Genomic DNA, 14,642 nt, shown 5'->3' with positions numbered 1-14,642 from the left:
CTAAAAATGCAGAAATGTAAAATTAATTGAACTGAAGAATCTGAAAGTTCAAATGTATTGCAGTGCACAGTGCACCTGGAAGCGGAAGTCGAAAACTGACTGACGCTGAATTACATTACCTGAAGAAGCAAAGTGCTGAAATACATTGTTACAAAAGCTGGAAGCTAAACTGTAATACTGTCAAACCTGGAAGATAGTAGTAGTAGTTGTACTAGCTGTAGTAGTAGTAGTAATAGTAGTAATGGACTGGTAGTAGTAGAAGTAGCTGAAGTGGAAGTAGTAGTAGTAGTCACTGAAGTAGTAGTAGTAGCTGAAGTTATAGTGGTAATAGCTGCACAAACGATATGCCTTATTAAAGGTATGGTATTGATTGATGTTTCGAAAGACTTATAATAATCCCGCCATTATTTTTTTTATACCAGCCAGAATTGTATGTACTCGCCTGATGCTCATTTTCCCAGCCTAACATTATTAAAACTAGTCCAATTGGGCAGTAAAAATTACCCAATCTGGCAACGCTGCCTGAACATCGTAAAAAGTAGTCCTATTGAGCGAGATGTCCAATGTCCAATCTGGCAACACTGCCCAATCTGGCAACACAAGGTTAGAGCGCGTCCTTGCGCTTTAACCTTAGCGTAAATCAATGAGACCAACTGAAAACAAGCCAACACTGAACTTAAAAAAAGTATATATATATATATAAGTATAAAGGGAATCGAAATTCTGTTTCCAGATTATTGAAGATACAAGTGTGTTGATTTGTCAAACCTTTGAACGACCTTTGAAGTCTGAAGTAAGTGTCAGAGAATGGGCGGACGGCTCCGCTGTCCTTCCATTGACTTCCACTGTAAAAAAGATAAAAATAAAAATAGAATATCTTATAAAGTATAAAATATTTTAAAAATCTGAAAAGATTTTAGAATTGGAATAGAGTCTATAGGTGAAAAAATTAGGAAGGAGATAGGTCCCGAAGTTTGTAAAGAATAAGAAAAAAAAAAAGAGAACGAAAGAAAGAAAGAAAGAAAGAACGAAAGAAATTTAAGAAGATCTATAGTTAATCCCTGCATACAGCACTCACCTAATAATAATAATAATAATAATAATCATTAATAAATATCACCGCAAGCGGTGATTAACGGGGTCCGAGCTAAATTAAAAAAATAAAAATATAACATATAATTGTCATATTTAAGGAAAGATGTTCTACTTATAAACCTGAACTGCAGCCTCATTCACATGGTCAAAATGTCGATGATAAGCACGCAACATCCAGAATACTCCAAACACACATTTCTCAAGTGAACTAAGGGCTTTCTTCAAAGCATATGCATGAAAAATCTTTCAAATTCTGGGGAAATTAAACATTTGTAGTCAAGAACAATAACGGAAGAAATATAAATATGACAGAGTTAATTATGAAGGAAAAATGGTTAATGAAGAAGTTCCCCTTAAAGGGCAACTTCACCCATTTCACATAAGCTTTGTATTTTTAGAACCCCCCGCATATTTTTGGATGGTCTAGCATCATTCCCTTATTTTCTGGAGAGACTGGAGAGATCCGTATAGATCTCCAACACTTCCTGTTTTTAATGACGCAATATGACGATTTTTGCGTACAAGAAAACAGGAAGTGTAAGAGGGGATGATTCTCGTAAGACTACAACCACTAGTCCCACCCCCCTCTAGGGGGTGGGACCCACTGACGCTACAGACCTATTAGAGCAGTGCCAGTGGGTGGGACTTCACCAGCAGAAACTAACATCCACAGCGTCTGAAGCTAAGATAACAGAGGCTGTTGATAAAACTGAAGTACATTGGCGGAGGGTACTGGATCTGACATAGAAGTTCACCATTTCGAAAGAAATACAAATGAGGACTACCGTATTTTCCGCACTATAAGGCACACTGGATTATAAGGCGCACCTTTGATGAATGGCCTATTTTAGAACTGTTTTCATGTATAGGGCGCACCGGATTATAAAGGCGCATAGAATAGAAGATACTGCAGTCAAACGTTTGACTGGGGTTGCGTTATGCATCGACTAGACCGAGCTGTGCTAAAGGGAATGTCCACAAAACAGTCAGATAAAGTCAAACTTTATTAAGCGTTCTGACAACTCCAGTCACTCCCATGGTAACGATGTTCAAACGTTAATGTGCATATTAACAATATCTCATCAATATCTGATCAATATCAATATCTCTTAACAATAAGCTCACTTTTTCAGTTCATTCCCCGTCTACGAATCCCTCGAATTCTTGTGTGTCCGAATTGAACAGTTGGGCGAGTACGGCATCCAACATGCCCGGATCCCTCTCGTCATTATCCGAGTCAGTGTCGCTGCTGTTGCCTGGCAGTTCAGTGATTATTCCTGCCTTCGTGAAAGCTTAGACCACAGTTGAGACTGTTATATCAGCCCAGGCATCCACGATCCATTGGCAGATAGTGGCGTAAGTCGCCTGGCGCTGTCTCCCCGTCTTGGTCACGTGTGTTCGCCTTCTTGGCCCCGTCCACACAAAGCAGATTTTTTGGGTGAAACCGCATAAATAAACGCTTTTGGTGGACACGGGCTACGGCCACACCAAACGCGTGTAACGTGCCTAACTTGAAGCTTGATCATTGTGTGTCACAAAAATGGTTCAACGCGCCAACGCGCCTGTGGCTGCGCTGGATTTAGGAGTCCGAGGTAGGAAACCCAAACGCCGCCGTATTTGGGTGCATGATAGAGTTTAGATCGGGTTAGATTAAATAGATTAAATAAATAACAATAATCGGGTTAAATAACTTCACATGGTGTGTCTGGTGTGTTTCCAGCATTCGTAGTGTTGATCAGCAGATAGTCCGCCAAGACGTTGAGGTTGCTTAGCAACCAGAGACGCTGTCCATGCAAGTGAATGGAGCGTTCCCTCTTCGTCATAACTATCAAACCAAACATCCTTCACATTCAATGAGCGAACATTATGAAATTAAAATGCACATTTCTCGTTAAAAATGTTTACATAAACGCATTTAATTGCGTAACTATGTTACTATTTCCACCCAGAATAAAGAAAGATGTCGGCCGTATGCTTCTGTGCAAGCGTCACTACTCTCTGCCAGTGACGTCGGGTCAAGCTCCACTCTGATTTGTTACATTAGTAGATGGAACAAGTAGGTGTCCGATAGGCGGAGATGATCAGCGGGAGTGGCCGCCAGCGAAGCTGTGCATGGTGGGAGTTGTTGTATTCAATCCACAAGCGCCAAAAAGTCACTTTCTGCCTTTTCTTGGTCAAGACTGCACCAAATTAGAATTTTATTTTATTATTCCACTACATATAGGATCCAATTTCAATACATATTCATGCCTCCACCGGTGAAATGCTCCTTTAATGCCATACTGTGTCTTGGAAGTCCAATTCTGGGAAACTAATGAACCGGAATGTTGATTGCCTGATGAATTTCAGGTGCTGTTCAATGTTGTGTTTCTTAAATGAGTGGCAATGACAGAATGTCATGTTCAGCTTGTTCATAATGCTCTAATCAGGATTTAAACTAAAGAATCACGGCATTTACCCGTTGAGCCACTGACATTCCTGAACTGCATGAAGTCGCATTCACATCGTGAAAATGTTGATTGTTAAGCACACATCAAGAAAACTCCAAGCACACATTTCACAAGAGAATTAAGAGCTTTCTTAAAATAGTACAGAACTGAACATTTGCACTGTTAATGGTATCCACCTAATGATAGCCGTATGGTAGTTATACAATAACAAAATGGTCATATAGGCAAAATAGGTTGAGACTGTGGACGTTTGGCTTTTCTATGAAATTGTGGGAAAAGTAAACATTTTTAGAGCAGTAGACCAGGGTGAAAAAGATGCATCTGATTTTATAGATTAATATGATGAAAGAATTTTGAGCCCAGTTCTATCTCGTAAGGAGCTATAAGGCTAGTTCATAATTGTTTTAAATAGCGCCACCTTTGGATGCAGTCCCACAATTAGGGTTTATTAGTAGTGGGGGTTATTGTTATCCACCTAACAATAGTCGTATGTTTTTTTATACAATAACAAAATGATCATATAAGAAAAATGGGCTAACTGCTCCAACTTTATTGGCCAATATTTCTCAAATGGAACTAAGTAAAACAAATTCTGTTCGATGTTTTTTGTCAGGCTTGGTCTAGTCAGTCTAATCAGGGTTTTATAAATACGTCTGATTCTAGAGATTAATATTCAGAAAGAATTTCGAGTCCAGGTCAATCTGGTGCGGAGAAATAAGCCTAATTCATGATTTTATACAATAGCGCCACCTTTGGGTGCAGTACCACAAATTCGGATTCATGGGTAGAGGGGGTTATTGGTAACCATACCTGAACATTTCAAGAGTTTTCGACTTACGGTATAGGCTACAGTTTGACTTTTGTAGAATTTGAGAAAAAAGAAAACGTTACAGAAACAATAGGGGCCCTAATAAAGGAAACCTAGCATCCTCATGCTAGGAAGCATCCTCACGCTAGGTACCTAGCATCCTCCCTCACGCTAGGTACCTAGCATCCTCACGCTAGGTACGTAGCATCCTCATGCTAGGTACCCAGCAGCCTCATGCTCCACCCTTCTCTAAAGTGACTAAATGTAAACCTGTCCCACCCTCTCTAAAGTGACTTAATGTAAACCTGCTCCACCCTTCTCTAAAGTGACTTAATGTAAACCTGCTCCACCCTTTTCTAAAGTGACTTTATCTAAATCGGCTCAACCCTTCTCTAAAGTGACTTAATGTAAACCTGCTCCTACCTCTCCTAGGTGACAAGTACGAGCTCCACACGGCCACGCCCACCACCCCAAGCGTGGTAGTGCATGTGTGCGAGGACGATCACGCCGACAGCTCGGGCCCCGACGACAGCGACCATGATGACAAGCCCCGCCCCCCCCGGCCCAAGATTATCCAGACGCGGCGGCCCGACTTTGTGGGCGGAGTCAAGCAGTGAGCGGGTGCTTTCACCCTCCCCTCGCGCCGGGGGGGAGGGGGAGGGGCTCCCCCGTGTCCGACCGAAACGGTCAGCTTTTAAACAATTAGTTCGGGTTCGAGGTTCAACAGGTCAAGAGCCGCGTAACAAAAATCGGAAAAAAATGAAGATCGGAGGAAAAACTTCGGAAAAAGTATTGGAAAGCTCGCTCCGGAGTTAACTTGGAGATGAGCGACGACGGACCTGTAAGACAAATGTGCATTTCAACGCGAAAACGGGGGGACGGACTGTAGAGATCAGAGAGAGGAGGTGAACGTAGTTTAACCATAAAGTCCATTCATGTTTGCGTTTCTGATCCCTCATCGACACCCCCCCCCCCTTGTTGAATGGACATCAGGTGACACCAAAGTCTGACAGACGGTAACAGCGCGAAGAGTCTGTTTTGAAGTTCTTGACGTTCGTTTTTAGACTATTGTTTTTTCCTGACTGGGGATTAGTTCGGTGTTCGGACACTGTTCCGAACTTTGCTTATTTAGGAGGCAGGTTTGATCAGAAGGTTTTTGTTATTTTTATGTTTTAATAATATCTCTGGTTGGTTTTGTTGACACTTTAGACGACCGGAGAAATATCACAAACTTAATTGATAATTCATACCATGTCTAATATGTTTGCTAAATTTTTTCTGTTAACTAGTGCTACGATATATACCCGCGGGGGGGCATTTTGTTTGTTTCACATCAAACCCCCTTGTACGATAGATAAACGTAACGATTTTAAAGGATACTTTCTATGTTGTGTTGTAGGTTAATCTATAAAACTAGGGCTAACCCTTTTTCGGCTTATTCTTGGGCTTACGTTTTGAGCAAGCGACCACAGTTGTGGCGTATTGACCACATTTAAAGGCACTGTGTTCAGACATAAAAACTGAAATGCTGGCGAGGACTGAGTTTAAATCTGTAAAATCTCTGAATTCCGATTCCGAATTTGCTGGAAGTTTGTTTCTCGTCATAAACACAAAAGCGTCATGTATGTAAAAGTGTATTTCTAATAACCATTTGTACAAGGCCACTGTAAGGAGGGAAACTTGCACTGTGTGTGTGTGTGTGTGTGTGTGTGTGTGTGTGTGTGTGTGTGTGTGTGTGTGTGTGTGTGTGTGTGTGTGTGTGTGTGTGTGTGTGTGTGTGTGTGTGTGTGTCCGTGCGCTTGTGATGTTATGCTAAATTTTCCATCCCCTGTCCTCCTCCCGCCAAAATAAAACAAATTAGCACGATTGTATAAAGTGGAAAGAAATAAACAATTTGCTAACGATTTGAATGTAGATTACTTTTGTTACAGAGTGCTACATTTACTAAACGCCGCCCGTAATAAAATACTTATTTATGAAACGGTGTTGTTTGTATTCCACTGTTGTGAGTGTGATTAGCCGTTACAAGCCATTTGAAAAATCTGCCTCTTCTGAAATCAAGTGTCGGCGTGTCCAATTAGATGTATGACGGATAGATAAGCAATATTTGCTACAGTCCACTGCTCATACAGTCTATGAGGCTTATAGACTGATCTATCAAGCGATTTTTTTAAACGGCTTGTAACGGCTAATCTCACTCACACTTTGTGTTATAGTATGTCACCTTTAAAAAAAGCTACGGGCACAAAGACTTCATCGAGCTAAACGCAAAAGAAATACGACTTTGGCCAATGTTTAAGTTCTACTTACTTTTGTTTTGACTTAGGGTGGGGGGAAAATTGAATATTTTACGGTTCGACAACCACTGTGTTCATGGTTGGAAGAGGGGGTGGACATTATTGTGTCTGGAAGCGATTTCACTGTTAGAACACTGGGGCATCAGAAGTTTTCAGCCCCCCCCCACCCACCCCGGGATGGTACTGTGAAAAAGCATGTGACAACAGCGTGAAAGACCCCCCTCCCCACACACATCAGGTTGGATCGGTTCATTTACCTTCAGCACAGCTGTTATTTAAACTGATTTGTTTTTCGGATTTTTTCATTGAATAAATACTTGACTTATCAAACTCGACTGTACGTGTGGCTGTGGTTTGTCTCGTTGCCGTGGTGAATAGTCCTTGTGTTCTGGTTCTAATTGTCGTTTATCATTTTAAAGAAAAAGGTCTGATTATTTGCCAAGTATGTGTCCATCATTGAGCTAGGTTTAGGTTTGTGCGCGTGTGTTTTTGCCTGCTTTGGGTCGTTACATTCTATATTGCATGTCAAAATATTGAAGCTGTGCTCTACTCTGAAGTAAAGATCTAAGTATGCAAAAGTTTACAGGGAATAGATCCAGCAATTCAAAATATTTTACATCGTTAAGCTATCATTTGCCTTCCACATATTCTGCATTCACTGTATCTTGTACAACAATGTTTTACTGTTTATTTGAATTGCTTACCTGACATGTATACAAAGAAAGTAAACGACAACCATTTACTAAACTATAGTTTTTTTATTGACAAATGGGAGAACACTTGGCAACAGTTTAGGGTCTAAACCCACAGTGAAGATGACAAACAACATTTTAGAGGTGAAGTTATTGATGCAACAATATGCAAAATACAAAATTTTGCACATGCATACTGGGTTATATTAATGTTTGTAGCAAACCTAAGAAAAAAGTAATCAACCAGTACAACACACATTTTGAAAGCTTATAATCCTATTTTCACAAAATAAGTATTTACAGTATCAAAACCAGCAACAGGAAATCGATGCACTGCTGTTTCCAGAGAACGCACACATGCATGCAAGATAACTTGTTAAAATTATCCCTTTTTATAAAACGTTGCCCATTCCAGACGCAACTTTAAGGAAGGCAGACATCACGACAAAACCGTTCTCCGATCGTTTTCTTTTTTAAAATCGTTCTTAAAACCGTAAATGCCTTCATCGCGAAAAACCGCTGTTCAGCGGTTGATGGTCGAACTTTAAGAAAGGCCCAAAATAAAGTGTTTTGGTCCTTCTTAAAGTGGTGTCGAAACGAAATGTCGAAACGTTCCTTGACTGGTTCTAGAACAATCCAGAAGAAAGCTAACTGATCCACATCTGTCGAAAGACTTGGGCTTGATCTCAGGTCTGCAGCGGATCGCTGGAGTATGGATCCTAGGCGGGTGCCACTGTTAACGGCTCCGGCCCCCAAGAGTGGCTCCTGAGTGACAAGTAGACGGTCAAGACGTTAAAGGGGTCCTATTACGCCACCAGGTGCAGTGTCATACACACACATGCGCACTCTGCACATATGCATTATGTCACAGACACACACATGCACTCTTTCACACTCGCAGACGATGTAAGACACACACAATGTCGCACAAACACACACACACAGTAAACTGTCACACACGCTCGCACACAATGTCACTCTTACACACTAATGCCGCGTTTCCACTGCAGGGTGCGGTACGGTTCGGTTCGCCTCAGTCCGAGAGGGAGGGGGCGGTATAGCCCAGCTCAGTTCCGGGGTCGCGTTTCCACCGCCGACAGTACCCTTTATGGTAGGCCGGATGTCGATCGCCGCAGCAGCTACGTAAACATCGTAAACAACGTCTTCCTCCCCAAGAATGCAGAGGAACGTCTCCACCTCCTTGTTCGCCCAAGGAAGCGTTTTACGCGACATGTTCATTGTAAAGAATAATACCTCAAGGCTAGTTTGTTTGTTTTTATCCCCACGTCGCCCGGAAGTGACGGTTCTGTCGACCAATCAACGGAGGGGGTGTGTAGCTCGAATTTTCCGGTACCCTTTCAGGCGTCTCGTCTCGATTTCAGTACCCCAACGGAGGAGTACGGAAAAAGGGGGCAAAACGAGTACGGCTCACGCCCACTTTTGGCGGTGGAAACGCAATCCGTACCGCAGCTTTGCGAACCGAACCGCACCCTGCAGTGGAAACGCGGTATTACTCTTTCATATGCACACGTCGTTGCAAGCCGTCAAAAGTGGGCGTGTAACGGCCAATCACACTCACACCTGGTGGTAAAGCATCACCCCTTTAAAGTGTAACCCACCGTTAACGTTCCGCTTCCTCCCTCAGTCGTCCTTCTTGTTGTCGATGAGCTCCTGGGTCTTCTGGGCCAGCCTGCGCCGTTCCTCCTGCTGGAGCTTCAGGGCCTTCTCCTCCTTCTTGCTCTGGTAGATCTTGACGGCAGCGAAGCCCAGGCAGAGCACCAGGGTCTTCAGCGCCAGGATGTAGAAGAGGAGGGGCACGTTGTCCAGGGCCTGGGGGGGAGAGGGAAAGGAAGGGGGAGGAGGATGATGATTCCTTTTGGGGAAGGGATCCCCAGAATGACAATCCATGGCAACTTAACTTCTTGTAATTTATTTTGTAAATGTTGTACATTTCTTTTGTAAATGCAGGTGTGTGTGTGTGTGGGTGTGCAAGGGGTTTGTGTGTGTATTTATGTGCGAGTGTGTGTGTGTGTGCGCGCGCATCACTGAGCCAGGTGTGTGTGTAATTTGGCCAAATTACATTGAACTAGGTTTGAGTTTGTGTGCGTCATTTTGAAAGGCGTGTGTGTCATTTGGCTAGGTGTGTGTTCAGGGCTCCAGACTAACTTTTTTCACAGGTAACACTGGTGCTACCTAGCTTGTCATTTAGTAGCACCAAAACAAATTAGGTAGCCCCATATTTTTCTTTTTTTGTGAACGGGAGTTCCTCTTTAGTGATGTTGTAGGCGGTGTTAAACTTGATGATCATTTCTTCATTCTCCGCAGAGCGATTGCTCTCATCTATCCAATTAAATGAGGTGGGGAGGGGCTGGGAGCTTCGTGTGATGCAGCGGTCCCTGCACGTCTTGTGCTTTTGGCTTTCGTTGTGTAATTGTAATGACTGAACTTTGAATTGTGTAGATCCTTTTCCGCCAACCTGTCACTGTCGTCTTCAGAAGAAGAATCTGAGATTCTTGTCGCTTCCTCTGCTAACCCTTCTCCACCACCACCAACAACAGTAGGGGTGCAATCGATCACAAAACTCACGGTTCGGATCGTGTCCCGGTTTTTGAGTCACGGGTCGGATCATTTTCGGATCAACAACAGCAAAAAAGATAACGAGACAAATGTGACTTTAAATAAAATCTTTTAATGTGTAAAAACAAAATAAAGTAAAAAATGTGGTAATAATCCTGCTTCCTTTAAGCATAGTCAATATTAAAAAAAAAATGCAATCTGAGGTATTCTTCCTTCTTTTTAACATGGATAGTAAATAATCCCTAACTCTGGATTTAAAACTTTAAATTCAGGATGTCTGCATTGCCTGGGGAGAGTTTAGAGACTACACTCTCCCAAGACAATGCAGACATCCTCATCTTCTTTTTTTTTTTTCATCAAGTATGGTAGCGAAATACAGTTTGTCGTGTTTTATTTGGCAAATTGTTGCTAACACAATTAAAAAAAAAAAAAAAAAAAGTGATTTCAGTCGATCCGCGGATCACTTGCGTCCCGAACCGCGACGGTTGATCCGTACGGATCATGGGAAACCCGTGAACCGTTGCACCACTAAACAACAGCATCATTCGTTTCCTCTGGCACATTTTTTTTCTTAAAATAATCGACTATCGACCGCTTCATATTGTATCTGCTTTGTTTACTTTTTTGTACGTGCTGCGTGTGCAGCAAGACTGTGCACGTGTAGGTTGCAGACCATAGACTGTAAAAGGTGCAGACAGGCAGGCAGAGACAGGGAGCGAGAGAGAGTAGTGGACTCTTAGGAATGAGCCAGAAAGTACGATTTTATTATCAACCACAACCGCGGGAGAGAGAAAAAAATAAAAAATAAAATATTTTTTCTTCAATCGTCCTCCTGCAAGTAGCACCGGAGCGACCTCATTCAATTTTAACTCGCACCTTAAGAAATTAGGTCGCATATGCGACCTAATAGGTCGCACTCTGGAGCCCTGTGTGTGTTTGTCCATCCACCCCAAACCTAGCCAGACATAATCCTTTCTGGAACCTTCTCCCAACCTCGGCCCCTTACTGTCACATCTATAAATAGACCCGAGTCCACAAGGAAGAGAAATTTCTACGGGGGGGGGGTTAAGGTTGTCTCTCCCCCCCACCTTGTCCATGCGGACCAGCAGAGCCTATGACAGCTGTGTGTCCGCATCAATGGGGTCCAGGAATGGGGAGGCTAATTTAGACACTGTGTGTGTGTTTGTCAGTGTACGAGTATGTGTGTGTGTGTGTCAGTGTACGAGTGTGTCATAGTGTACGAGTGCGTGTGTGACATACTGTACGAGTGCGTGTTTGTGTGTGTTACAGTGTATGTGTTTGGGAAATTGTGTACGAGTGTGTGTGACATAGTGTACCAGTGTGGGTGTGTGACATAGTGTACGAGTGTGTGTGTGTGTGTGTGAGAGACATAGTGTACGAGTGTAAGAGTGGTGTGTGCGTGTGTGAGACAGTGTAAGAGTGTGTGTGGGTGTTTGTGTGAGAGACAGAGTTTGTGTGTGTGCCTTAGTGTAAGAGTGTGTGTGTGAGACAGTGTAGGAGTGTGTCAGAGTGTGTGTGACAGTGTACAAGTGTGTGTGTGTGTGTGTGTGTGTGTGTGTGTGTGTGTGTCATAGTGTACGAGTGTGCACGTGTGTGACAGAGTGAGAGGACAGCTGCAGGAACATGATATTTGGTTGCGTTACCATCAATCACTAAAACACACCAACTCAATGACTGACTAGAGCCAAACTAGTAATAACTATTACATTATTATGATTAATTCATAATCCGCTGCTTTCCATGGCCGGAAGTTCAGATTGTTATGGCCCATTTATGGTCCGACAGAAATGGCTACCTAATCATTATAATTCATGGTGATTGTTTATTTTCCTTGCAAATGCGACTCCTGACAATCATACCATACTCAGACAACATCAGAACAAATAGTTTATCGCAAATATGAAACAGTTTGGTAAAATCTACGCGTTAACTAACACAAGTCGAATGTGCAAGTGGAGCGCAACATCCTTATAAACGCAGGCTAGCGCTTAAAGCTACAGCTAAAGACACCAAAATAGACATTGCGTGTCACTTTCAATCAAATCGTTCACTATATACTAAAAACAATACGTGTTTGCGTCGTTATATCTACATACCTTCCAGTTGATCATGATAGCAGTAGAGTTTAAAGACCTTTTTAGGCTTCTTCAATTCAGCGTCGTCACGAATACGAGAAGTCCAGCTGTCTGAGGGCTTGTGACGGATAGACCAATTGGGTCGCACGTTTTGTGAGACGCATGGGAGTCACGTGGGGTTGACCAATCACGCTGCACCAACAGCCGGTACCCCGGCTGTGAGGTCTTCTTCTTCTTCTTCTTCTTTTATTTAGGCAGGCTTGACGCAGCTATGGCGTATTACTGCCCCCCACTGTTTGTTATTTCCCCCTAAACTTTAAATCCTTTTATATACTCCAATGATGTGAAGGTAGTCCATCAATTCCTTTGTTTTATCCACTGAATCCAGATTTAAAAGGGTGCGCATATTAAAAACTGATTCCGCAGCTGATCCAAGCCTCCGGTACAGAGTCCTCCTTTGCCTGGAATAGCGCCCACACTGGAGAAGTACATGTTTTACAGTCTCTCTTTCTCCACACTCACACCTGCCATCTAGGTGTTTGCCAATCAGAGCCAGCCCACTCCTCAGCCCACAGTGTCCAAGCCTCAGTCTTGTGATTGCTACATCATCTTTTCTTATGCACCTAAAAGTGCACCTATCTTTATTTACATTTTCCTGTATTGAAAAGTACGCCCTTCCCTTCCTTTCCTTCTCCCAAGATTTTTGCCACCTTTCTTTTAGAGCCCTGTTTATTTTTTCCATATACTGGGGTGCCCCATATTGCAAATTAATTTGCACTGTTTCCTCCTTCACCGCCTTCTTTGCCTCCTCATCCGCCTCCTCGTTCCCTTCCACACCCACATGAGCCGGCACCCAGAGAAACCCCACCTCCCTCCCCGCCTTGTAAATTCTGAACACAGACTGTAGTATTTCCACAATTAAATCCGGTCTGGACTTGGATTTTCCTTCTTTTATTGAAATTAAAGCTGCAGCTGAATCACTACATATTATTGAATACCCCTGTTTATTATCCTCCACCCATCTTAAGGCCCATACGACTGCTACCATCTCTGCTGTGAATACTGACATATGATCTGAGATTCAATACCCTATTCTGTACCCGATTTCAGGAATGCTAATACCCACTGCTACTTTACCACTCTCATGCTCCTTTGACCCATCAGTGTAAATTAGTAGATGGTCTCCCCATACTTGTTGCTGCCAGACTTCTATCTCGTTTACCACACACTCTGATATCCTTGATTTGCTTATACTCATAAACTTTAGGTCAACACTGGGAACTGGGATCAGCCATGACGGAGCAACTGAGCGACACACTGGAGAACAAACACTAACATCCCTAATACCAATTTCCTGTGCCACAGATTTAAGATTTTCTGCAAAGTTAGTTTTAGTTTTTCTTATTCCCATAAACTCCCAATGATCACTGAGTAGGTATTTTGTTGGTAACACTTCCCTATGTCCTTTAAGCTTCATTAGATATTTCAAGCCAAGTTTATATCTTCTTAATACTAGCGGCATCTCACCCATTTCTATTAGTAATGCTGCTATTGGAGTTGTACAGAATGCTCCACAGCACACTCTTAAGGCTTTTGCTTGGACCATGTCTAATTTGTTTAACACTGAAAGAGCTGCTGATCCATAAACCATGCATCCATAATCAATTGCTGATCTTATCATTGCTCTGCAAATCATCATCATTGATTCTCTATCAGCCCCCCAGTCTGAACCAGCCACACACCTAAGGACATTATTTATTTTCCCACACTTCAAAGCTACCAGCTCAATATGCTTTTTCCCTGTCATTCTTTCGTCCAACCACATTCCTAGAAACTTAAAATACTTGACTTTCTCAAGATTGTTGTTGTACAATTTAATTGTCTGTGATGGCATCTTTTTCTTATTTCCAAACACCATACACTTAGTTTTTTCTGTAGAAATTTTAAAACCCCAGTCATTGGCCCACTCAGTCACTTTCTCCAAAGCACCTTGAATTTGATTAAACAGATAGGGGAGGTTCCTCCCTCGCTTCCAGATAGCCCCATCATCTGCGAATAATGAGAAACCAAATCCTCTCCCCACTCTACTAAACATGCCATTCACTATTATATTAAAAAGAACCAGACTTATCACACTTCCTTGAGGGGTTCCATTCTCCACCTCAAAGTCATCTGATAGTTCACTTCCAATCCTCACTTGAATTGACCGGTTACATAAAAAATTCTTGATCCAGTTAAACATTCTCCCTCTGATTCCAGCATCATATAGTGCAATCTGTAACCCTTCCTTCCATAGCATGTCATATGCTTTTTCAATATCGAGAAAGACCGCTACTACTGCTTCCTTATTTGCCATAACTTTCTTTATGTCCATATCTAAACTTAAAACAGCATCCATTGTCGACCTTCCCTGCCTAAATCCACTCTGATGAGTCCCAAAAAACCCACCTTTCTCCAGCTTATCCACAAGTCTATCCGTTATCATACGTTCCATTATTTTGCACAAGACAGAAGTCAAGGCAATTGGTCTATAGGAACTAGGGCTATCCGCTTGCTTTCCAGGTTTTACAATTGGAATAATTACAGCATGTTTCCATTCTTTAGGCAGACACCCACCCTCCCACACA

At 42.5% G+C, this 14,642-nt stretch overlaps 2 protein-coding genes across 3 annotated transcripts in view; one reads left to right on the top strand and one right to left on the bottom strand.

The window, feature by feature from the left end:
• Nucleotides 1-6,985, top strand: part of rcan1b (regulator of calcineurin 1b) — a 35,709-nt gene extending 28,724 nt beyond the window's left edge. For both annotated transcript variants that reach the window (XM_030360565.1, XM_030360566.1), the window contains one exon: nt 4,786-6,985. In XM_030360565.1, the coding sequence (XP_030216425.1) occupies nt 4,786-4,970 (185 nt within the window). In that variant the 3' untranslated portion in view covers nt 4,971-6,985. The remainder of the gene's footprint in view (nt 1-4,785) is intronic.
• Nucleotides 6,986-7,388: 403 nt separating this feature from the next.
• Nucleotides 7,389-12,250, bottom strand: smim11 (small integral membrane protein 11). The gene is made up of 3 exons (XM_030360567.1): nt 12,037-12,250; nt 8,962-9,172; nt 7,389-8,107 (listed from the first exon to the last, which is right to left on the bottom strand). The coding sequence occupies exons 1-2, from the start codon at nt 12,049-12,051 to the stop codon at nt 8,984-8,986; spliced, it is 204 nt and encodes a 67-aa protein (XP_030216427.1). The 5' UTR covers nt 12,052-12,250; the 3' UTR covers nt 7,389-8,107; nt 8,962-8,983.
• Nucleotides 12,251-14,642: the final 2,392 nt, after the last annotated feature.

This window comes from Gadus morhua, chromosome 7 (genome assembly GCF_902167405.1).
Source record: "Gadus morhua chromosome 7, gadMor3.0, whole genome shotgun sequence".
NCBI classification, from domain to species: Eukaryota; Metazoa; Chordata; class Actinopteri; order Gadiformes; family Gadidae; genus Gadus; species Gadus morhua.
The sequence above is the reverse complement of the archived record's forward strand: the minus strand, read 5'-3'. Positions and strand labels throughout refer to the sequence as shown.